General features: G+C 42.6%; 1 protein-coding gene across 1 annotated transcript in view; it reads left to right on the top strand.

Annotated features, from left to right (window-relative positions):
- The window catches only part of LOC308138717 (uncharacterized protein), a 23,586-nt gene extending 1,182 nt beyond the window's left edge, over window positions 1–22,404 (top strand). Inside the window, exons 2-7 of the mRNA XM_080507940.1 lie at window positions 9,660–10,435; window positions 15,285–15,446; window positions 16,047–16,200; window positions 17,605–17,717; window positions 19,065–19,186; window positions 21,102–22,404. Coding sequence (XP_080364066.1) covers window positions 9,660–10,435; window positions 15,285–15,446; window positions 16,047–16,200; window positions 17,605–17,717; window positions 19,065–19,186; window positions 21,102–21,198 — 1,424 coding nt within the window. The 3' untranslated portion in view covers window positions 21,199–22,404. The remainder of the gene's footprint in view (window positions 1–9,659; window positions 10,436–15,284; window positions 15,447–16,046; window positions 16,201–17,604; window positions 17,718–19,064; window positions 19,187–21,101) is intronic.
- Window positions 22,405–25,351: the final 2,947 nt, after the last annotated feature.

Genomic DNA, 25,351 nt, shown 5'->3' on the forward strand with positions numbered 1-25,351 from the left:
TTTACAGTATGAGGTGACACACCTGCCGCGTAGCAAATCTCATCAGTCTTGTTGTGGGAGGGGTGATAAATCTCCACATTGTTTCTGCTTTGAGGGAAAGCCCCCGAACCACAGCGCTCACATTGTTTGCTGTGTAAGTTGGAGCTGGAAGAAGAGGACCATTGTGAAGATAAGACTGACACTGTACAGTGCAGCAGGGAGTAGCTCTTGTGTTTTTCTGCTGTGGTTCTATCAGTGTTTGGGAGCAAGAGAGAGGAGGAGGGTGTCTTGGGAGCTCAACTCGCATGAAAAAACAAGGTCTTTCTCCAATCTGCAACACGACATCAGCCAGAGAAATCTGATCTGTGTTGTTACAAGGATGGTCCGCCGTGAAACTGTTCCCCAAACATTGAGTCCAACCAGCTGTGATATGAGCTGGTATATGTTATATATGCACTGTGGAGGAATTCTGAAATAGAGGGGATTACTCTGCAGAGAGGGCTGCAGGCGTTACTCACACATTAGGAATCCATGAGGTGAGTGAACATCTTCACATGTATGACCTGGACTCTTTTACAAGTGACTCACATTGACTGTTGAGAGATTTCCAAAAGTAGGTTTGGTGTTTCTTTCCCCCCACATTTTACTTATTTGAGATAATAAATGAAATGTGACAGAGAGGAGGAGCTTTTATCTTTGAGGGAGAAACATAAACATTAAGACTCAAGAAAAGAAATCACTGAAACACCACATTTCACTAAAATCACTTTGAACACTACACACACACACACACACACACACACACACACACACACACACAGGTCTGATACGTTATTGAATAGGCAATACACTGATCAGCCATAACATTATGAGCACTGAAAGGTGCGTTAGTAACAGTGATTGTGTCTTCATCATGGCACCTGCCTGTTGGATGTATGACAGTTTAAAAGGAGCAAGATTAGATTGAATCGCTCTCACTGTAGAAGTTCATGCTGCTCAAATCAGCAAGACGCCACATTGCAGCAGTTTGGAGGATTTGAGGTTGTGCAATCTCATGTGAATGAGATGGTTATAATGGCTGATTGTTACAGGTTTTATTTTTAACATTTGTGTGTGTGTGTGTGTGTGTGTGTGTGTGTGTGTGTGTGTGTGTGTGTGTGTGTGTGTGTGTGTGTGTGTGTGTGTGTGTGTGTGTGTGTGTGTGTGTGTGTGTGTGTGTGTGTGTGTGTGTGTGTGTGTGTGTGTACATATAAACATGTGCGTATAGGTGTGATTCTGCTAAGTGAGGACTGAACATACAATTAAAAAGATGAAGACATGAGTTCATGCTACTTTGTATGAACAGTAATGGGGGTTCACAGTTCCCTATTTTTTTCTCCAAATCTTTTTATTTCGGTTTTCTAAGAATATATATATATATACATACATATGAAGACATCTTGAATTGCAGACTGAAAGTTGAAGGTTCTACCAGAACAATAGGAAGTGTATGAGTTCTCCATTGCAGCACCCGCTGACCACCCAGACCCGCTACATGCCTGAGCTGTTCAAGTACCTGGCCTGTCTCAGCTTGTTTATGACCTCCTTTATTGGAGATCTGAGAGGACGACTGAATCAACAGTCCCTCCTCATCATCGACACCCCGCATCACCACCTGGAGAAACCTCCGGACTTCCTTCTGAGCTGTCATCACTCCACTTCTCGGGCTTATGATGATAAACCCTATAATGTTGTTCCATCCTGTTGGACTATTAAGGTTTTGATCCACGGGCTGCATGTTTGACCCCCCTGTCCCAAACAGCCTCTGATTCAGTCGCCTGCAATCCTCTGCCACTTGTAATATTAGAAGAGTTGAAAGGCTGAAGAGCCAGGTGAGGCTTTGCTGAGTTTGTGTGGCTCTCATTTTGAGTGAAATGATTATTTGAATCAGTGTTGAGGAGGATCCTGCAGGTCTGGCTTTAATAGCCTTGGGAAGAGGCTGTGTTTTCCCTCTTGCCTTCCGGGCAGTGCAGAGCTTTGTTCTCTTCGTCAGACCTGAGGCTTTAAGAGAGAGAATCCACTTCATCCACTCTGGCACCTTCAGCCCCGAACAGCAGGAAGGCCTCTGGTGGAAATGGTGGCACTGCCTGAAATGTGAGTGAGTCTGAGCGGAAACAGCTGAAGGATGTTTTCCAACAGAAGAGCTTGAGGATGAGTCGGAGTGGGGGCGGGAAGATGGACTCTGTAATTATATGTTGTGAGGTTTACTCAAGCATGGAGGCTGGAAACATGCTGAGTCAGCCTGGGCAGACAATTACAGGATGGATTCTGTGTTTGTGTTGTTTGGGGCCGAGGCAGAGCGAGACCAGAGACTCCTGTCCAGCTCACACAGAGCCTGGGGAGGATGGAGGGTGGAGGGGGCAGTGAGGGGTCACCAAAGAAGTGTGGATGACTTCAGTGTGTGTTGAAATGATTCCATCTCATTGTCTGCTGGTGAGTCACGTCAACTAACATGCAATGAACAGCAGAGAAGGAAAACAGTGAGAAGGCAGGTCAAGGTCAAGGTTACTTTATTAAACCGTAGGTAAACTTTTCAAAGGCAGAAGGTTTGATGTTTGGCTCTGAAGAAACAACATTTTGTTATTCGGGTTAAACGTTTCTGTGTTTATTCAGGGTTAGGGTCACTTTCCTGAGCCATGCAAATGAATTCTGTTCTGTCACTGAAAATAACTCTGCTTTTCTTAATCCCATAAGGATACCTGTTTCTCCAAAACACTGTTGATAGTTTCTTCATAGTGGTAAGAAGCACCTATTGAGTCTTATCCATTCTTTACCCAGCGATGGTGATCAGATGTCAGTGCTAACACAGTCCTCGAGTCTACCAGATTATACGAGTCCTCGCTCATCCCAGAGATTAGATGTCACTACTACCAGATTCTATGAGTCCTTGCTCATCCCAGGGAAGCTTCTGAGAATGAATAGCCAGTCCAGCACAGACCATCCCATTAAAACCATTGATGCTTAAAGAGCACCATATCAACAGTCACAATGGTGAATAACATTTTTTTGAAATAATTTGAGGATAGTAACCATTTTCTACAATACTGGACAATGTTTACTATAGAGTTTGCCCGAGCGCATCACCACAAGGAAGACTGCGCCATCAAGAAGCAAAGCATTCTGGGAAATACAGTCAAAACCACACAGACAAGCTCGCTGGCTGTTATTGTGTCTCACTGCTAAGTTAAAAATAACATTAAATGGAAACAAACAAACAAAGAAAACTAATTAAGGAGGATATGTGTAAACTCAATGGGAAGGGAAAGATTCAATGGTAAAATAAGAGGAATTAGAGGACTGATGTGCAGGAGCATTCAGAGTAAGCAGGTCTTCACACACGCACACACAAGCCTTCAAAATATTGGGCTCCAGATTGTAGTCTTGTGGTTTTCTCTGCCATGTCCATATCCAGTCTTGATGACCTCAGAGCAGACGAAGCCTGGAGCCACTCTGCCGTATCTTGCAGCCCCTGAAGGTGGTCCTGGACTCCAGGTTGGGAACCAATGATTGTAAACACTTGTGTGTTAAAAATATCCTGCAGAGAGCAAGATGTTAAAATGTGTCTGAAGTAGCCATGCACTGGATCCTTGAAGCTTTGGCCAGCTGGGTTGTGTAATTTGTCTGTATTTAAAGCTGTTGTTTATATGACTGGTTATTCCAAATCAGCATGACTGAGTGGCTTCAGAGGGAGTGTCCAAGAGAGGCTAAACACTATAATTTATTCTGCCATGGACAAAACAACAAAGCGGGTGTCACCGTCTGGGACTAGTGAGGTCAGAGGGAAGAAGGAGTGTCAGTCATTGACGTTCTAATGGAAACAGCTGTCCGTAGTGGGCTGTTTTTCCAGAAAACACAGGAAAAGAGCTCTTCAGCCTATACAGAGCACAAACCTCAGTATGTCTGCACTGTATGCAGCCAAAAGGACCAAACCCAACTTCACATTTTTAACCTTCATGTCCTCCACACTTCACCTCATTTAGGCTGTCCTAAATTCTAGTGAGCCTCCGTGGTGAGATGAGGGTGTTGTTACTTAAGTTACTGAATATCAGAGCAGACAACACCGCCTGGAGCGTTGCACCCAGGAAATCCAAGCTAAGGTCTGTTTCCTTTCTCTATACACAAGGTCAGCACAGTGTGAGGCAGTTCTAATGAAAAATAATGTCAATGAAGCTGCAAGTAGCCTGGGTCGTGACCCCACGCTCTGGTCCATCGGGGTCGGCCCAATCATGGCCTCTCACCCAATCATGGCCTCTACACCATTTAAATATTGAAAAAAATATACATTTTGAAGGTTTTCACCAACAAGAACTTTTATTTTGAAGAAATTTGGTTATACGATTTCACCCCAATTGAACCCATACACTCTCAAATAAGCGATGGTGTATGAAAGGGTGGAGGAGGAAGACTTGTGTGGATTTCCTACTGAAATTGGTGAAGGCTCAAATCCAACGAAAGTCGTATGCACAACCAGATCCTGCTGGTCCAGCTGGGTCAGAGTGAGAGACCAACTCCAGGGTTCTAAAGAGTCTCTGCCCCTCTCTCTCTCTCACTTCATCTTGTTTTCCTTCAATGGAGGGCAAATAAAGTTTTGGCAGAAAGTTTTATCTTCAAAATTAAACTGAGTGATGATGAACAGTCTTGTGAGATCCCTGGCATGGTGCTGGTAGGGCAGGAGGCCAAACACAGTATCTGTTGTTTTTTCCTCTTATTTATTTGTTTTGATCGGCTACCCCCCCTTTGGGTGGTCCACCTGTTCAGTGCTCCACCTGTTCAGTGCTGCTCCACCATGCCAGAGGAGTGAGTGGGACAGTGTGTGAAGCTGTTGGTGGGGTCATAAAAGCTCCTCCATCAGTTCATTAGATGCACCACCCACATGGTCACCAGTGTTGGACCTTGATGCAGAGGTGCACCAGGGAAAAGGTGAGGTGGTGAAGACATTCCACATTTTACACACCAGGTTAATGAGTACTTTGCATATAGAGTCGATCAGGGATTGCAGCTTCAGATCTTTCTAACAGTTTAACCAGTGGAAAACAACAAGTCACTTTCTTTAACCAGTGACTAGTAATGAAGCTGTGAAGACGGGAGAGCACAACCAGTGCTAGGACATGTCTGCACTAGGACATGTCTGCACTAGGACAGGTCTGCACAAGGACATGTCTGCACTAGGACAGGTCTGCACTAGGACCTGCACTAGGACAGGTCTGCACTAGGACATGTCTGCACTAGGACATGTCTGCACTAGGACAGGTCTGCACTAGGACAGGTCTGCACTAGGACATGTCTGCACTAGGACAGGTCTGCACTAGGACATGTCTGCACTAGGACATGTCTGCACTAGGACAGGTCTGCACTAGGACCTGCACTAGGACAGGTCTGCACTAGGACATGTCTGCACTAGGACAGGTCTGCACTAGGACAGGTCTGCACTAGGACATGTCTGCACTAGGACAGGTCTGCACTAGGACATGTCTGCACTAGGACCTGCACTAGGACAGGTCTGCACTAGGACCTGCACTAGGACATGTCTGCACTAGGACAGGTCTGCATGAGGACATGTCTGCACTAGGACATGTCTGCACTAGGACAGGTCTGCATGAGGACAGGTCAAGGGGACTAAGTTTAAAAGTGAGGACGAGAGCAGTCATAATCGCAAAATCCTGTTTTGGTCCTCGCCGTCACTCTCCACCTTTGAATTGTTGTTCGGGGTATAATGATGTGTTGTTTGGGGTATAATGATGTGTTGTTCGGGGTATAATGACGTGTTGTTCGAGGTATAATGATGTGTTGTTCGGGGTATAATGATGTGTTGTATGGGGTATAATGACGTGTTGTTCGGGGTATAATGATGTGTTGTTTGGGGTATATTGATGTGTTGTTTGGGGTATAATGATGTGTTGTTCGGGGTATAATGACGTGTTGTTTGGGGTATAATGACGTGTTGTTCGAGGTATAATGATGTGTTGTTCGAGGTATAATGACGTGTTGTTTGGGGTATAATGACATGTTGTTCAAGGTATAATGACGTGTTGTTTGGGGTATAATGACGTGTTGTTCGAGGTATAATGATGTGTTGTTCGGGGTATAATGATGTGTTGTTTGGGGTATAATGATGTGTTGTTCGAGGTATAATGACGTGTTGTTTGGGGTATAATGACATGTTGTTCAAGGTATAATGACGTGTTGTTTGGGGTATAATGACGTGTTGTTCGAGGTATAATGATGTGTTGTTCGGGGTATAATGATGTGTTGTTTGGGGTATAATGACGTGTTGTTCAAGGTATAATGACGTGTTGTTTGGGGTATAATGACGTGTTGTTCGAGGTATAATGACGTGTTGTTTGGGGTATAATGACGTGTTGTTCGAGGTATAATGACGTGTTGTTTGGGGTATAATGACGTGTTGTTCGAGGTATAATGACGTGTTGTTTGGGGTATAATGACGTGTTGTTTGGGGTATAATGACGTGTTATTCAAGGTATAATGACGTGTTGTTTGGGGTATAATGACGTGTTGTTTGGGGTATAATGACGTGTTGTTCAAGGTATAATGACGTGTTGTTCGAGGTATAATGACGTGTTGTTTGGGGTATAAGGACGTGTTGTTCGAGGTATAATGACGTGTTGTTTGGGGTATAATGACGTGTTGTTCAAGGTATAATGACGTGTTGTTTGGGGTATAATGACGTGTTGTTTGGGGTATAATGATGTGTTGTTTGGGGTATAATGACGTGTTGTTCGAGGTATAATGATGTGTTGTTTGGGGTATAATGATGTGTTGTTCGAGGTATAATGACGTGTTGTTTGGGGTATAATGACGTGTTGTTCGAGGTATAATGATGTGTTGTTTGGGGTATAATGACGTGTTGTTCGAGGTATAATGATGTGTTGTTTGGGGTATAATGACGTGTTGTTCGAGGTATAATGATGTGTTGTTTGGGGTATAATGATGTGTTGTTTGGGGTATAATGATATGTTGTTTGGGGTATAATGATATGTTGTTTGGGGTATAATGATATGTTGTTTGGGGTATAATGATGTGTTGGTCAGTTTTCATGATTACACTGGGAGAGGTCTTCCATTCCACAGAAAAAGAAAACACTGACTGTTCACCAAGTTCTGCCACCCTCCACCTTCACAGGATTCCCACAGCCATATTTAAAGTGACTGGCCAAACAAACACATATGAACTGCATCACTAATTTTGCTTTGAATTGTTTTGCCTCCTATTGATCAGGTTTAATTGAGATTTGCTCAATAACCTGTGAAGAAAGTGGCTCTGCATGGACGATAACCTTCTCGGTTCCTCCCAAAGAGGATAAGAGCACTGGACTGAACACTTCAAAGAACTTTTAATCTTATATTTGCCTTGGCAACACCTCCAAATAAGCTCCAGGGAGTCACCCAGTCTATCACAATGTGGAGGTGTGATCCTGCTCTGTGGAAATATTTTCACATCTACTGCTGCTCAGCTGCACTTTCATTTCAACTACATGAAAGACCCTCTCACAATGGATCAGGGCTGCAGCATTACCCTGAGGGAAGAAGGAAAGCTTTGTATTTTCTCCTTAAATCTCCCTCAATTCAAGGGAAATATTGGTTGAAAAAAATGTGACTTGACTGACATATCAGATTTCCTGCAGTCAGAAAGAGGAGCGGACATGTGTGACTGCTCGCTGTAATGGTCTGAAGTGGAGCTGCAGGTTCAGGTGAGACACTGACTAATGATTTGTGTCCTGAGGAATTCCAGTGAAGGAGTGCAGGTTCCTATAAACAGCAGTCTTTGGATTTCACTGAGGCACCGTCATGTTGCACTGGTGTGGTTCTGATAGAACAGGAATCGTTCTTCAATACAAAATGTGTTTACAATGGAAACCAAAAAAATTGTATACTTAAAAAAAGATCTGGTGATCAATCTGCCCAACATTAATCAATTAAATCAGTCATTCTAAAACTGTGGCATTCATACTGCTAGTGGGACACAAGCTCCCACTAGCGGTGCATGGGGGCAAGCCATAAATATATTTTTCAAATAACATTTATTTGAAAATATATAAAATAAACTTTTCTGCATCTCCACTGACTAACGTTATGGATGGTACTCAGAGTATCGTATCCAACGGTTACGATTTTCCATAACCCCTCTGTTGAGGTACCTAGTATTACAGTACAGTTCCATAAAGGCCGGTTCATGCTACCAATGTCCACAATTATGTGATGTACTCGTGACATCAAAATCATCATCCATGTCCGTGCACGGTGTCCACTCCGACCCTTTGTGACCGCGCAACCTGTGTGCACCATCCGCACGGCAACTGCACGTATTCCAGAGTTACGGGATGCTTGAGTGAGGACATCCTCCATCTCCCCGTCTGAACAATCACAAATTAAAAGTAAATAAAGAGCCTGAGGCTCAAGACTCCTGAAGTGAAACATAAACTAGTGGAGAGAAGCTGGAGAACGCCAGGCAGCAGAGGTGGAGATCATTTCTGGATCATTATGTTGCGTTATGGACTGTTATGGATCGTCACGTTACGGTTACGTTACATTATAGACTGTTATGGATCGTCACGTTACGGTTACGTTACGTTATGGACTGTTACATTATGGGCCGTTACCTTATGTTACGTTATGTTATGTTATGTTATGTTACGTTATGGATCGTCATGTTATGCTACGTCACGTCACGTCACGTCACGTTACGTTACGTTACGTTACATTATGGACTGTTACATTATGGACTGTTACATTATGGGCCGTTACCTTATGTTACGTTATGGATCGTTACGTTACGTTACGTTACGTTACGTTACGTTACGTTACGTTACGTTACGTTACGTTACGTTATGGATCGTTATGGATCGTTATGGATCGTTACGTAACATTGTGTTATGTTATGGAATGTTATGGATGGTTATGAACTTTGTGATTAGATCCAAGATTTCCCTTTGGGATCAGAGCATGTGCACATGAAAGGGACGGAGTTTCCCATGTCTGACCAATCACAGACATGAACAAACCCTGAAGAGCAGCTTACTGAAAGGAGAATAAGGATAATTCAAACACATGAGCCAGGCGATAACCACCACTGTTGCCACATCCAAAGCCAGGAAGGAATGCTGGCAGAAAATTACAGACTTGTATGTAATGCTGACTTCATGAGATGATATGATCTAAATTTATTAGACAAGATGTTTATCTTGTCTAATAAATTTTGACAAGGATTGGCACTGATTTAATTACTCAATTACACTTTATAACACAAACCTTTAATCAGAACAAGAACAAAAACATCCTTGCTCAGTGACCAGGACTTATTGTGTCCTGTCAAAGGATTACATCCCTTACTGAAAACCATTTCTCTCATAAGCTCTTCTCACCATGTGATATGAATATATCCCAAATTAAGAGAAGAGAATACTGTGTTTGTGTTTCTTTATCAATTGACAGCATTGTTTTTTTTCTGGTTTTAACCAATGTGTTACCCCCAAAAGTGCATCAGTAAAAAGAATTTCAAAGTAAAGAAATTACTGAAGTTTTTTGGTTTTATGTCCATGGTATTTTTAAAAAATATCTTCAGTTACCTGCTGAAAGAATGACAGTGCAGGGCTCAATACTAAAGTGTGCTCTTTGTTTCCTCAGGTAAAGCAGACAGAGATGCAGTTCAAGACAGTAAAGTTGTCCTGACCAAAATGAAGCTCCTCAGTAACTTCCACGAGAACGTCCTGATGTCTGACGACTCCGTGTCCACTGTCTCCACCATCTCAAATTGCGACAAGGACATGTCAGATCCCTCCACAGCATCGAGGGAGGATGGTCACCAACAGGCCCGAGGAAAGCCTGGGCTGGAGTCCGGCTCGTCCTACCTGTCAGCTCTTTTTTTAAACTCTCATCTCCCACGCTTGTACAAGTTTGAGTCTGAGGACTCTGGAGTGGAGCTGCCTAGTGGGGCCAACTCTCCATCCACTCCAACAGGATCTGAGCAGAGCTTTGTGGTCCACAGCCGGGAGTCCTCCTTTGTCTCTAGACAGGGAGCCCTGGAACCCCACCCCCTCCCAAAACAGCTGGATCCACTGACTCAGACTGACACAGGCACACAGGACTCAGTGAGAAACACTTTGAGTACAACAGTGGACAATCAGAACAACGTGTTCTGGTCTTCCAATGGATTCAGCTCATTATGTGTGACAGCAGAGCATCACACCAGTGAGGAGGTGGAGCCGAGCAGACCTCCATCTCCAGAAGCGCAGTGGCAGACATCAGAGCAGCTCCCACAGACCTACTCAGAGACCAGCAGGCCGGGGAACCACTGCTGCCCAGAAACCTATGAGGATGCCATGAACAATGGCTGCGTGAAGACCAGAGCCGCCGGCGACAGCCTGGAGGAGTACATGGAGGAATGCTGCAGACTCAGTGAGGTAAGAGAAACTGTGTCTCACCAACCATCACAGCTTCATCATCACCTAACAGGCATAATCATTTAATTGCATTGCCCGAATAAAATTTTAGGGTGATCTAATGGCACTTTTCTCCGAAAGAGTAATTGGGCCACTCAAGAGAAACAAACATTTTGGAGATTAAAAAAAAGTGGTTAAAAGTTTAAACAGTCAGCGCATTTGGCTGATCCTACAAAATGGTTAGGGTTAGGGTTAGGAACTTTGATGAACTGGTGACACTATACTTCAGATCAGGCTTTATCTCATAAACACAGTGCAGTTCTCAGTATTGGGACTCTCCATCACTCCTCACTGACTTCCTATAGAGTAGGAGGGACATGGGCACTGATCTCAGGATGTTTTAAAAAGGTTTTATTATTAAACAAGGAAATCCTGTGTAAAACAAAGATATTTAGGAGCAGTAAGCAACCATATATAGTGAGAATTATGTGATTTAATGTTATTGTTTTGGCATCACTGGGAAAATGATGATGCATGATTGCGTCGCAGGTAGAGGCTGCGGCTTAGTGCTCTCACTTTAGCAGCAGCTTTCTTTTGTTTTTATATGTTTTTTACCCACTTTTCCATGCACTCAGTGCACAATTGAAATATGGACGAGCTAAACTTCTTGAAATCAGAGCTCCACGCCAACACTCTGGTATGGAAAACGAGGATTTCATCCCTCCGGAGATACCACGCCAGAGAGACCATCATCCCCCTGCTGAGACGTAACAGGGATGTAGGGACCCTGAAGGCTAACCCGCACAGACCAGCCCTTCCGAGTCTCTTCCTTGCCAACTCATGTTTACTTGTCAACAAGATGGACGAATTAAGACTCAGGACCGAGTCCCGAAGAACTATGTGACGATGATCAAGGAGACCTGGCGAGACAGCCCCGCCTGGAACACGGCTATCGAACTGGCAGAGCATTCCATTCATCAAGCAGATCGAACAACCATGTCCGGCAAAAATAAATGCGGGGGAGTGTGTGTTTACATCCACAACAACTGGTGCAGGGCTACCGACACTCTGGGTTCTTACTACTCTCTGGACTAGGAGTAACTGGCTGTTAAATGCCGGCTGTTCTACATGCCATGTGAGTTTTCTGCTATCCTCATCACTGTTGTTTACATATCACCGCATGCTAACAGTAGCATAGCCCTGGAGGAGCTGCACAGCGTCAATATCACCCAGATGACTACTCGCCCTGATACAAACATCAGATCTCAAGTTTATGATCTGTGATCGAATACTGGAGACATTTGAGTCAGTAAAATAGAAACACAATGAAACATTATTATTTTTATTTATGGCAAGCACCTTCTGAAGGTCAAGCAGCTCATCTTGTTATCCAGTTTATGAGCAGTTGAATGTATGCTCGATGTAGAACGTCCTTCATTGTACAGAGAGCAAGTCATCTTCTCATGGACCATAGTAAGTTTTTTTCTTTCCCCAGTTCAATCAATCCATCCATCCATCATCTGCCGCTTATCCGGGGCCGGGTCGCGGAGGCAGCCGTCTGAGCAGGGTTTCACAGACTTCCATAATTCAATAAATACTGTATAATTAAAATTGAAAATCTAGTTTTTCTCAGTGATTTCCAAGAGAAATCTTCTGTTCATGCATGTTTCATGATCTTTTGCTCTGACAGCTGTGTGACCACAAGTTTATGAACATCTAAACATGTGGATGACATGTGGTTTGGATTAGGCTCTGTTAGTTATGAGGGAGATAAAGGCTCTCATGCTTTTTAGCCTTCCTGTTTGACCTTCAACTATTAAGCATCACTTCAAGAAATGTTATTGTTTTGACAATGACAAAATAGTCATTTGGATAAAATTAGCTGTCTACCAATAAATTCACTTTGACGAACTGGAAGCACATGCACAATGCACGTGTCTGCACAGCAGGTCTTTCTTTTTTCAAGCAGGAGATGTCCTGTGGCCAAATTGAAGGCCTCTGAAGACAAGCTTATTACCAAGACCTCAGTCAAACTCACTTCTGAAAGGGTGGTAAGGTGCACTACAGTGCAGTACGGCGTTTTCATGAACCCGTATGTCATGCAACACTTGTTCATCTGCAGTGATTGGTTGCAGATGTCCCTCTTAGTACTGTGTTGACCCTCTGTCTTTTGAAACATCACTGTTTCCTCAGCCTGAAGCTCGGCTCTCTGCAGGTATGAAGTAAGTGTCAAATAACTGAAATCGCTCACATACTTGTCCAGATGAAGGTTCTCTGGGGCCTCTGTGAGGTAAAGGCATGTGGTAGTGACTTTTAGTGGCCTGACATGACCATCTGAAGGGGTACATTGCTGACAGACGGCAGAGTGGTCCCCCCACCACCACCATCAGCATCTGTCATCACAGCTAATGATGTTATTCTTGTCCAGGTAAATGGAACTTTTTAGACAGTAGAGGAATATTGGATCTTTCTATCCTCAGATATGTGCCGACCTTCAATGGTTTACTCACCTGCTGCCACATGAACCTTCCTCTGTGCTGCAGTTTGTCATGGAATACACATAAAGACCTGTTCAGTATGAATTCTCATAAAAGGAAGATCCTGGATGTTTGTGGTTTTAATTCCTCAGCTGATTAGCAGTGAGACGACAACACATGCATGCTCCAGCTCACTGAAGGAACATTCCTCTCACACTATTTTTAAGGACATTTCATAAACACTCAATAACAGAAGGAATGTATTTCATGACAGGAGTCAATTTAAAGTGGGCTGAAGGACATAGTTCCTCTACTTCTTCTATCATTCTATCATTATCAAGAGACCTCAATCATTGTAATACACTCTAATATCATGATCTATAGAACTCAATTAGTGTAATAGAATCAACTCATCTTCATAAAGTTAAACAGTTCTATTCTAGCATCAGGTTGAAGGAATCTCAGGTATTTGCCCAGTTGGTTGTTTCCACTTCCTTGATGTCTTGATGAAGGAGTTCGGTTGTTGTCCTGGCTGGAAAGGAGCTGCTGGCTCCTGTAGCAGTTAGCACCTCCTGCTGGCTCCTGTAGCAGTTAGCGCCTCCTGCTGGCTCCTGTAGCAGTTAGCGCCTCCTGCTGGCTCCTGTAGCAGTTAGCACTTCCTGCTGGCTCCTGTAGCAGTTAGCACCTCCTCTTAACTGTGGTTGGCTGCATCTGCAGGACATAATAAGACACTTTCTGATCCCAGTAGCTTACTGTTAGCTGTGAACTTGTGAAAACATGCACTTTAAAGGCCAATCATAGACATGTTTTTTGGAGACAATGCATGTCTAAGGTTAAACATGTATTTATGTTAACAGTCTTTTCTTATTCAATTGAGAAATTGGAATTCTAAAATTATTCAGGTTGTTTAAGGTTTGTTTACTGGGCCAGAAGTTTGTCTTCTAATCCAAAAATGAAGAACACATATCCAGGATTGTTTGACAGATAGGAGGCTGTGAAACATTTGCACAACTTGACCATCTGTAATCAACTAGGGAAACCCAAGTTTAGAATTTGTAATGGAAGGGTATCCTTAATTTTCTCATCCAGCTGTGAGAAGACTGCTAGCATTTAGCTTTGAGTTCAGCATGATAGTTCCCAAAAGGCTCTGCTGGTTGTGTGTGTGTGTGTGTGTGTGTGTGTGTGTGTGTGTGTGTGTGTGTGTGTGTGTGTGTGTGTGTGTGTGTGTGTGTGTGTGTGTGTGTGTGTGTGTGTGTGTGTGTGTGTGTGTGTGTGTGTGTGTGTGTGTGTGTGTGTGTGTGTGTGTGTGTGTGTGTGCGTGTGTTTTAAAATGCATCTGAGCATGTACATCAGGGGTATTTCTATACCTCAGCCTGTCTTCCGGCCCCCCCACTCCCACCCCCCAGTGGTCTCTGTGATGCTGTGGATAAGATCAGTTCCAGTCTAAATAATGTAACTGCTGTAAGTCCCAGGAGGTTACACACCCGACCCTGCACCCTGTGAGGATGAGATGCTATCTGCTGAACTGGCCATCTATATATATATATATATATATATATATATATATATATATCTCACTGGCATTCTGAGACAATGTGTTGAAGGCAATGAAAATATTTTAATCACAATCAATCTTGTGATTTTATCCAATTATTCGCATTAGAACTGGTTGTGTTCGAGTGATGTATGACTGCAAAATATGTTATCGTCAACCCTATGTGTGATCAGGAGTTATTTAAAGGAACAAGTAGACCTTGTTCTGTTAACATCTATTTAAGATGTTTTTAGTAAACTAAGTTATTTTTTTGCGGCCCACCTTCATAGTGTGTTTGTCCATCAGATGAAGTAATAATAAATAATGATAATATGCTTTATTTATAATGCACTTTACATTTAAACAACCTCAAAGTGCTACAGAAAAAATGTAAAAACAGAAGTGAGTGATGTCAGCATTTCAGCCTGTCCATCCATTGTTTCCACTGCAGTCTCACTGTCAACTGCATGGGAAAGGAGGAAAACACCAAACCTGAGCTCATATCCTGGTTTTGTTGCGATGGTTTTAGGAATGTTGGTGCATTCAATCATAAACAGATCAAATGTTACATTTCTACATTCACTGAAATAAGGAAAATGTTCCTGTCCTGCACCATGAGACAAACAACCCACCGTCTGTCCACGTCTCTTCATCACAGGCTTTAGATACACGTTGTGGGTGGCTGTTGCCCTCTCTTCATCACTATCTCTGCCGCTGCCCTTTCTAATCCATGACTCTAAGGTGCCAATAAAGAAAAGAGAGAGAGAGTGAGCCTTTGTTACAGTTCACAGGTTTATGAAGGTGTTTGTTTCCTACTTGTTCCTCACTGTAATGAGAACTGTACCGCCTCCCACCACAGGCCCAGCCAGCCAGTTTCAACCCTCTGGGCTCAGGCCTGGGTTACCTGGAGCACATCTGCCAACTGATTGAGAAGATTGGACAGCTGCAGGACACCAACCTGCGTCTGCAGCGGCAGATCTGCAGTCTGCAGAGGAATGGACGGATGACAAAGGCCAAAGAGGTTACTTCTCCTTTTAATCTATGATTAATATTGAAAATGCATTGGTTTTATATGGCACTCAAATACACTTTGCATGCATTATTCATGTATCCATACTCAATCATGGTAAACTACGTCTGTAATCACAGCTGCCCTGGAGCAGACTGGCTGAGAGAAGCAAGGATGCTATTTTGCACCATCGACTCCTCTGACCACATCCAACCACTCACTCTTTCACTAAATTCACCCTCTGACCACAACCAACCACTCACTCTCTCACTACATTCACCCTCTGACCACCACCAACCACTCACTCTCTCACTACATTCACCCTCTGACCACCACCAACCACTCACTCTCTCACTCTCTCACTCTCTCAGTGTCTGAGCACCACCAACCACTCACTTCTCCTTGCTACTTTAGTGGTTTTCCACCTTAGGAGTGCTCTAAGGGCTTAGGATGCTTTGTGAATTATTTTTTTCTTTGGAAGGAACAATTCTCAGAAAAACCTTAAATTTTGAGGAGTTCTAAGATTTTTCTCAAGAGTGACGTCACTACGGACTACTTTTAGCCTCAGGATGCTTCGTGAATACAGGAGCTGGACTGCTTTTGTTTTTCCAGGGCTTTTTCCAGCAGCACTGTAGCTGCGGTGCAGCCAGATTAGGCTTCCAGGACCTTCCCTCTCACAGTGAGTGCTTGTCGCCCAGCGGGACCCTGTCAGACCTGACCACCATCCCAGAGGTCAGCCGCTGCCCACTCACGGCTCCCAGGACAGGTAACGCTCCTGCAGGTTTACCCACAAACACACTCTAACGCACAGGTTAATACCCAGACTATAATGTCACGAGTTTGGCTGACCCACATTCAGACTTGAATCTAGAATAGAGTTCAAAACATTCATTTTGAAAATCTGGAGGCAAAGATGTCCACAGTGCTTGGTGAGAGAGAATCCAAACGACAAACAGAGGTCGAAACACAACAATCACAAAGCAACAAAACCAGGAACTGCTGGACGTCAGTGACGGGGCAAACAAGACGATCTGGCAATACAAATACTGTATGAGGGGAGGACGCCTTTATACTCCGGAGGAGGGAGGGAGTAAACACTGGTGAATCACATGAGGGTCATTGACACACCAAGGAGGGATGATTGGAAACACAACGGGAGAGACAGGCGCGCACACACACACACACACACACACACACACACACACACACACACACACACACACACACACACACACACACACACACACACACACACACACACACACACACACACACACACACACACACACACACACACTGAACCAACCCCTCCTGTTCTAGTTTGCTGGTCACCAGATCGCAGCTCCATGTGAGGCGAGCTCAGTAACCTCTCCTTATGTCATTGCTGCTCTTGTGTTGTTGGAGTGGTTCATGTTGTTCATGTTCATGTTGTTCATGTTCATGTTGTTCATGTTCATGTTGTTGGAGTGGTTCATGTTGTTCATGTTCATGTTGTTGGAGTGGTTCATGTTGTTCATGTTGCCGGAGCAGCTGATGGTTGATATTATGACTGGACGGGGACACAGTTGGAATTCCTGGCATTCTGCTCTTGATGGGAACACACCGTGTCCTGTGGAGTCTGGAATGCCCTGGCTCCTCCTCTGGTGGACAGGAAATGGGATCTGGAGAAAAAGTTGATAGGTTATCAGGGATGGGAGGCAGTAAAGAGGTGTCGAACAATCTGCCTGCACCATCTCTATCACGAGTATAGTAGGCATGCTAGATGTGTATGTTGTTATTAGCAAGGGATGGCAAATGCGAGTGCAAGTACAGATAATCCTTCCATGCTCTTGATTGTTGTGTTCTCTCAAAACAATGATGTGTATCCGTGCTATGAGGCTGCTCTGATCTAACAGTCCATGTGATGGAGGATGTGTGCTGTTTGTATGTTGGAGAAGTGGGGCGGAGACGGGACAGATGCCAAAAATAACATTCTTGTGATGATTTCCACCAGCAGGTGTCATAACAGCCTTCACTCCCTTTGTCTGGATGAAAGCAGAGCCTCCAGCATGTGAACACACTCCATCTTTAGTGGGTAGAGAATGACTGTGTAATAACAGACTGCTGAAGAGCTGGAGGTTGTAGGATGAATTTGACTTTAGCACTCGGCACACTGTGCTTCATGTTTCAGGCATAGACAGTGAGGGTTTGACAGTCATCCCTCTGTGGAGGACAAGCCTGGACCGGAGGAGCTCCACTGAGGGGGAAGTCCGCTTCCTGGGGCTGCCCCTCCCTCCGGGCAGGGTGAGTCTCTGCTCTGTTTCATGAACTAACTCTTCATTCAAAGCATGTGGCAGTGCAGTGAGGACTTTCACTGGTGAACAATTCATTTGAACCTTGATTGTAGTCAAAGCAGGGGGTTGCCTTAGGATTTCTGATCCAGGAGTAAAACTGTGTTGACAGCGCACAAACTAAACACTCTAAATCACTGAAGGTGTCTTTACAGGGAATCTCTCACTGGTGACACATGATGAATGAGATCCCATCTTGGGGCCTGGAGGAGTGATTCCTGGTCTGCAGGCCCAACACGTTGTATTTAATGGAGGACACTGTGCTTTAAAACAGGGTGTCAAACTCACTTTGGTTTACTTTACAGAGCTTTTACTTCCTGTTTTGGTGCAAAGATGTACAACTGATAAGTCTTTGTTTATAGAAATATATCTTAACAAAACCTGAAAATCCTGAGACTTTTTAAAAAAACAGATTAAATTTTGAGGCATGACATTTTTTTCACATTTCAAATTACTGTAAAATTACCGTAAAATACTCAGATTTCACCAGGTTTTCTTTTTTATCCTGTTAAGTGTTTTTTTTTCAACCAAGCAGGCAACGAATGGCTGAGCTCTGTCTTTACTTTGAGCTCTATTTTGACTGAGCTCTGTCTTTACTGAGGTCTATCTTTACTTTGAGCTATATCATTACTGAGCTCTGTCTTTACTTTGAGCTCTATCTTTACTGAGCTCTGTCTTTACTTTGAGCTCTATCTTTACTTTGAGCTCTATTTTTTTACTTTGAGCTCTATTTTTACTTTGAGCTCTGTCTTTACTTTGAGCTATGTCTTTACTGAGCTCTGTCTTTACTGAGCTCTGTCTTTACTTTGAGCTCTGTCTTTACTGAGCTCTGTCTTTACTGAGCTCTATCTTTACTGAGCTCTATCTTTACTGAGCTCTGTCTTTACTGAGCTCTATCTTTATTTAAAATGTTTTACCTGCTGATGCTCGAGCTTCAGTTCACATCAGCATACTAGTAATAGTTTTCTCTGCAAAGTACCAGTCCGTTTAAATAAGTGCTTAATATTACCTTGAAAAATTAATTGATTGTGGTTCATGGTCCACACTTTTGACCCCCCTGCTCTAAACAGTACTGAGGGACTTGAAAGAACAAGGAAAACCTCCATGGACAATAAAGTATTTAACGACTGAAGAGAATAAAGTTTACTCACTGAACTCATAAAAAGAAATGTCAAACTACACATTGGCTGTTTTGACTTAAAATCATTTGTTTGAGCTGCTGAACTTTAATTTAAGCGGTTACTTATCTGCTGTTCTAGTGTGTTAGTCACTCTATGTTGAAGTCGTGTATCATGTGCAGCGCAGTGAAAACGACACTCTGGGCCGATTGAAGGACATCATGAGGAAGACGAAGCTGAGGAATCAGAGCCGCCTGGGACTCGTCTCCACTCCTCTGAAGATGTCCTGTCCACAACTCTACAGGTGAGGAGAAAAATGATCTGTCTGACATGTGCGACAGGAGACAGGACTTCAATCGCTGCTGTTAACCAAGTAACATTTACTGTATTTGTCCTTACTGTGACGGTGGAATTTCAGAAATGGCTTTGGATTCACAGTGTTTTGTAATCATCAGTTTGCAGAGAAATACTAGCAGATGCCATCAATAAAATATAAAGTTCGGTTGTGTATTTTTGAAAGCGAATAGGATGGGCCTGGTTTCACTGGAGTTTCTTAAATAATTTTGTTGATCTGCACACTGACCTTTAAGTGTTTATTGATAGTCGACTTGAACAATGACCCGTGGTTTTCCAGTCTACTTGTTTAATAAAAGATTAGATCGATCGGACTTTATTAATCCCACATGGGAGAATTCAGTCAGCACAGCAGCTCAACATTGCACAAATTATTAGTATTTGACATACTAGATTAGTATAAAAATAGTATTTAAATATAATAGACAGGCTGGATGGTTGCTCACAAGAGAATAGACAATGTATATATAAGCAGATAATTCGATAGATATGCATATATACACATGGAAGTACAGGGGAAAAGTATTCAGTAGTATTAATAATATTTACAATAATTACAATATGTGCAGTGCCACAGTGCCAATACCGTGATAATGAAACAGTGTGTGACATGGGTTCCTGCTGTTGAACAGACTCCTAGCAGCAGGTAGTAGCACTTGGATTATGTTCATTTTGTCGTTCTGACTACGTAAGGTTTGAGTTCTTTTTTAAACGACCAGTTCAGCTGTCATTTAAAAAAGAACTCAAACCTTACGTAAAAAAAAGAACTCAAGCTTTAGGCAGGTAGCAGCTCCTTCCTGTACGGCGGCTGCAGCAGCCAGCCACTGACGGAGTCTGCCCACATATCTTGCAGGAGGTTCTCCACTTGTTTGGGTTACAACAATGATTTCTCAGTTCTATGATCATGTGTGAGATTATACGATCACTGTACTCCTGTTGTGAGAGCAGTCCTACCTTCACAGCAGGTGTGGACCTCTGCTGAGTTGGTGTCTATTCTCCACACCTTCCATTCCCATGAGCAGCAGCCTGTCAGTAGTGACGGCCAAATGAATCTTCATTGTCAGTTAGAATGCTGTTAATCTAAATTTGAAATGACATGACAGATAGATTTTTCTTCTTCTCATTTCACACAGTGGACCATTGGAAAAAGGGTTTATTCATGTTTTTCACAACCAAACAGAAGATAATCCAATGAGAGCCACCACTTAGATATATGAACCAGTTCATTGGGAGACACCTGGAAACATTCACCAGAAAGAAACGTATGCATTTTTAATGTTTATCAAACATGCCTAATGTAGAATTTTGTGTGCCTTAATATTCAGACTGATGTGTTGATTTTTTGGTTTGAAAAGTGAAAAACTCACTGAGATGGAGCAAAAAACAGTGAATGAAAAGCAGCATGAAGGGCGAAAGACTTTTAAAACTGAGAGAGACTCGGCCACTTCTGGAGAGACGGCTTCTTGGCAGATAGAGATAAAGGAGCCATTAGCCTCATTTTTCCCTTCTGAGTTTGTGTGAACGCTGGATTTCCCTGCTCAAGAGCAGTGAAGGAATGTGATGGGAGGTGGAGACCTGCTGGAGGTTCAGTCCTGGCTGGAGCCTGGCACCAGCCCAGAGTGATGAAGGCAAGGGCAGAGCCAGCCCTGAGCTCGGCCTGAAGGAGGGGGAACCCTGAGTGTAAACCCTGAGCAGATGCTGAGAAATGGCTGCAGTCCAGACTTCATTAGAAATACAGGTTTCCTCCCACTGAGACATGCATACGACCAGGTTGAGCTGCTGTCATGTGAATCCAGGGAGTTTCTCTAAAGAAGAGCATAAATCAACAGGAGCTTCCCCTCCTCACTCTCTGCCCTCTTCCACAGACCAGATCTGGGACCGATGGAAGCTGCTGGAAGAAACAGAAACTCCATGATTTCTCTGGGCCACCACAGCAAACTGGACTTCCCTTTCCTTCCGTGAACAGAAGGTAGCATATCCTCAGTCTTATTGTTCACCAGTGCTTGAAGCCACATCAGGTGGAAGAAGAAACGTTATGATTATGGAATAATCATAACCCTTGATTCCACGGTGGAGTACGATACAGTATGGTAAAATGTACCCAGACCCAAACCTGCTCTGCAGTTCCACTGCAAAGGGTTCGCGTAAAATGTTGGTGGGGTTGTGAACGGCGGCGTCATGACGCATGTATGTAACGTCATGACATGACAGTGATCGCAGGTCTCGCATTGTAGCTCCTTCCAATGGAATCTGCCACAATGGAGGGATTATGAAAAATGAAAGACTGCCCTGTCTTTTCTCTTTTGACAATATGGGTTGAAGAGAAGTAACTCACTGGCATGTGTGAATATTGGCATGATAATTCTGATTCAACACATGGAGGCTGAAAAGTTGCAATGACTTTCTCCAGAGGAGTTACTCTGTTAAACTGAATACTCTTGTGTTGTTGCATTCCCATAAATATTCACCAATATTTTCTTTGTCGATTGTTATATTCATGTTTTAAATGGGATGTCCTTTTCCCTGTTGTTTCCATGTGATTTAAAACAAAGTGTTTGCAGTGTGCATGTTAAATGTTAGAGAGAGAGGATGAATCAAGTCACGTTACATTAACAGAGTTGTCAAGGTTTCAGGTTTTAATGAGGCAGTCTCCCACCTTCAGCTTGTGCTGGTCTTTGGACTGTGCTGCTTTTCTCTCAGGAGGTTTCAACACAAACACTTCCCATCAGTGAGGCTGACACGACACACCCGAGTCTGCAAAGTCTGCTTGTAATTGGGTTTATATTTTGGTCGGCTCATGAAAGCTGTCCCAGATGCACGTGTGAAAATCCTCTTGTTTAAAGAATGAGGGTTCTGACCACAGTGATCACTGCTGGCAAAGACAAACAGGCTTTCTGTCTGTGGGGTGTCGGCGTTTTGTTTTATGAGAAAGCAACCCGATTAAGTCATTCAGAGGTTTGTTACTTCGTCAGAAGTTTACCACATCTGAGTCACCATACTTTCAAGTGAAGCAGCAGTAAGCCAGGCAGTGGCGGCTGGTGATACCTTTCTTAGGTGGGGCTTTTCATTATAACCCCCCCCCCCCCCCCCACACACACACACACACACACACACACACACACACACACACACACACACACACACACACACTCACACACACTTCGGGCGATGCGACATTAAAGTTCTGTGAAACTGCTCGTAATAGAAACACTTATAAAGACAATTTTATTAACATACTTGTAAACAAATGCAAGCACATGCTTCATTAAGTCCATTTTAGAAAATGAATGTTTTGTTGCTGGTTGACTGGAAATTAGTTAGTCTGAGTTTAGTGAAAACTAAAGGTTTATCAGGATTATTTTCAAACACATCAATTCATCTTTCAAAATGTCAGAGTTTGAAACCTCAAAAGAATAAGTATTCTGGTGAAAGTTGAACCTAACTTGCAGCTTTTCAGACAAATTTCTTTTTCAAACCGGTACATTAGAAGAGAAGTGACAGAGTTAATAATCAAACCGGTACATTAGAAGAGAAGTGACAGAGTTAATAATCAAACCGGTACATTAGAAGAGATGTGACAGAGTTAATAATCAAACCGGTACATTAAAAGAGAAGTGACAGAGTTAATAATCAAACCGGTACATTAGAAGAGAAGTGACAGAGTTAATAATCAAACCGGTACATTAGAAGAGATGTGACAGAGTTAATAATCAAACCGGTACATTAGAAGAGAAGTGACAGAGTTAATAATCAAACCGGTACATTAAAAGAGAAGTGACAGAGTTAATATTCAAACCGGTACATTAGAAGAGAAGTGACAGAGTTAATAATCAAACCGGTACATTAGAAGAGAAGTGACAGAGTTAATAATCAAACCGGTACATTAGAAGAGAAGTGACAGAGTTAATAATCAAACCGGTACATTAAAAGAGAAGTGACAGAGTTAATAATCAAACCGGTACATTAGAAGAGAAGTGACAGAGTTAATAATCAAACCGGTACATTAGAAGAGAAGTGACAGAGTTAATAATCAAACCGGTACATTAGAAGAGATGTGACAGAGTTAATAATCAAACCGGTACATTAGAAGAGAAGTGACAGAGTTAATAATCAAACCGGTACATTAAAAGAGAAGTGACAGAGTTAATAATCAAACCGGTACATTAGAAGAGAAGTGACAGAGTTAATAATCAAACCGGTACATTAGAAGAGATGTGACAGAGTTAATAATCAAACCGGTACATTAGAAGAGAAGTGACAGAGTTAATAATCAAACCGGTACATTAGAAGAGAAGTGACAGAGTTAATATTCAAACCGGTACATTAGAAGAGAAGTGACAGAGTTAATAATCAAACCGGTACATTAGAAGAGAAGTGACAGAGTTAATAATCAAACCGGTACATTAGAAGAGAAGTGACAGAGTTAATAATCAAACCGGTACATTAGAAGAGAAGTGACAGAGTTAATAATCAAACCGGTACATTAGAAGAGAAGTGACAGAGTTAATAATCAAACCGGTACATTAGAAGAGAAGTGACAGAGTTAATAATCAAACCGGTACATTAGAAGAGAAGTGACAGAGTTAATAATCAAACCGGTACATTAGAAGAGAAGTGACAGAGTTAATAATCAGAGACTCCCTGCTTGTTTTCATCTCAACTTCTCATAGAAACACGTGACAACAAACCAGAACAGACTTTCAGCCAATCACTGAGCAGCTCTGGTCAGGGGCCATTTAAAAAGTCTCTACATGAAATGATCTGATTGGTTGGATTTCCCTCTATTGACCAGCCGCCACTGAAGCCACATTTATAATTTTCCCACTAAAGAGAAAAAGAATGCATGGTTTGTTCAACAATGGTATGTATGTTTTGTCAAGGATATTTTTCATGACCTCCAAACAGACAGAATATAAAATGTACTGTAATAGGTGGCTGTTTGCTTTGATGCTTTTTCATCCAGACTGATAGTTTAAAGATAATTTCTCTATGTGGAATTTTGACAGGAGTCACTTCCAAATGCTCCATAATGATTATATTTTGGTGAAAAAATAAGTGCATTAACATAACTTCATATAATACACCTTTCCCGTTTCTGCCATTTGTTCGGTTTCTCAGAAACAACATAAATGCATGTTTAGTTTTTTGCTCATTGTGAATCTCATAGTAATTCCAATGTATTTTGACATTGTATGAGCATTATTAATATTAGTAATACTTTATAATATATATTATAGTATTCCAGAGAGGTAAGGAGAAAACTTCCTGTTTTATGTTATTGCAAATCGTAAGAAAAGGAATGTTGAGTTTTCTCAGACTGCTTGTATGTAATTTATAGCTGCTGTGTGTTTGTAAGACATCAGACCGATATATGACAATTTTGTAATGCAGTATAAAAATTGCAGCATCAATATATTTAAATATATTTTTGAAAAATAAAGTCCACTGTGAAGTTGTTCATGATCTCTGTGTCCGCTGGAGGAAACATTCCAGAAACATGATTAACAATAATAAAAGGTTCAAGTAGTAAGTGGAAATATGACTGAAGCAGTAGAAACAGACTGATTAGCATCCTGTCATATCTTTGTTGGTCTGCAGGAAGTTTCAATTCAATTTAATCCAGTTATTTGATCAACTTTGTACAATTCGCAGACCTGTGCTAACAAGTGGACTCTCTCTCTCTCTCTCTCTCTCTCTCTCTCTCTCTCTCTCTCTCTCTCTCTCTCTCTCTCTCTCTCTCTCTCTCTGTCTGTCTGTCTGTCTGTCTGTCTGTCTGTCTGTCTGTCTGTCTGTCTGTCTGTCTGTCTGTCTGTCTGTCTTTCTGTCTTTCTCTCTCTCTCTGTGTGTCTCTGTCTCTGTCTCTGTCTGTCTGTCTCTCTTTCTGTCTCTGTCTCCCTCTCTCTCCCCCCTCTCTCTCTCTCTCTTTCTCTCTCTCTGTCTCTGTCTCCCTCTCTCTCCCCCCCCTCTCTCTCTCTCAACTTATCTTCGATCAACCAACTTTCTTCTCTTTCTGTCATAAAATGTTACGATTGTGAGATTGTGACATCATCAGCAGCCGTTGCAATATGTAATGAGTTATTACAAAATGCAACAATGTTTATTAAAACATGCACCA

The sequence above is a fragment of the Blennius ocellaris genome (assembly GCF_963422515.1).
Source record: "Blennius ocellaris genome assembly, chromosome: 13".
Lineage (NCBI taxonomy): Eukaryota > Metazoa > Chordata > Actinopteri > Blenniiformes > Blenniidae > Blennius > Blennius ocellaris.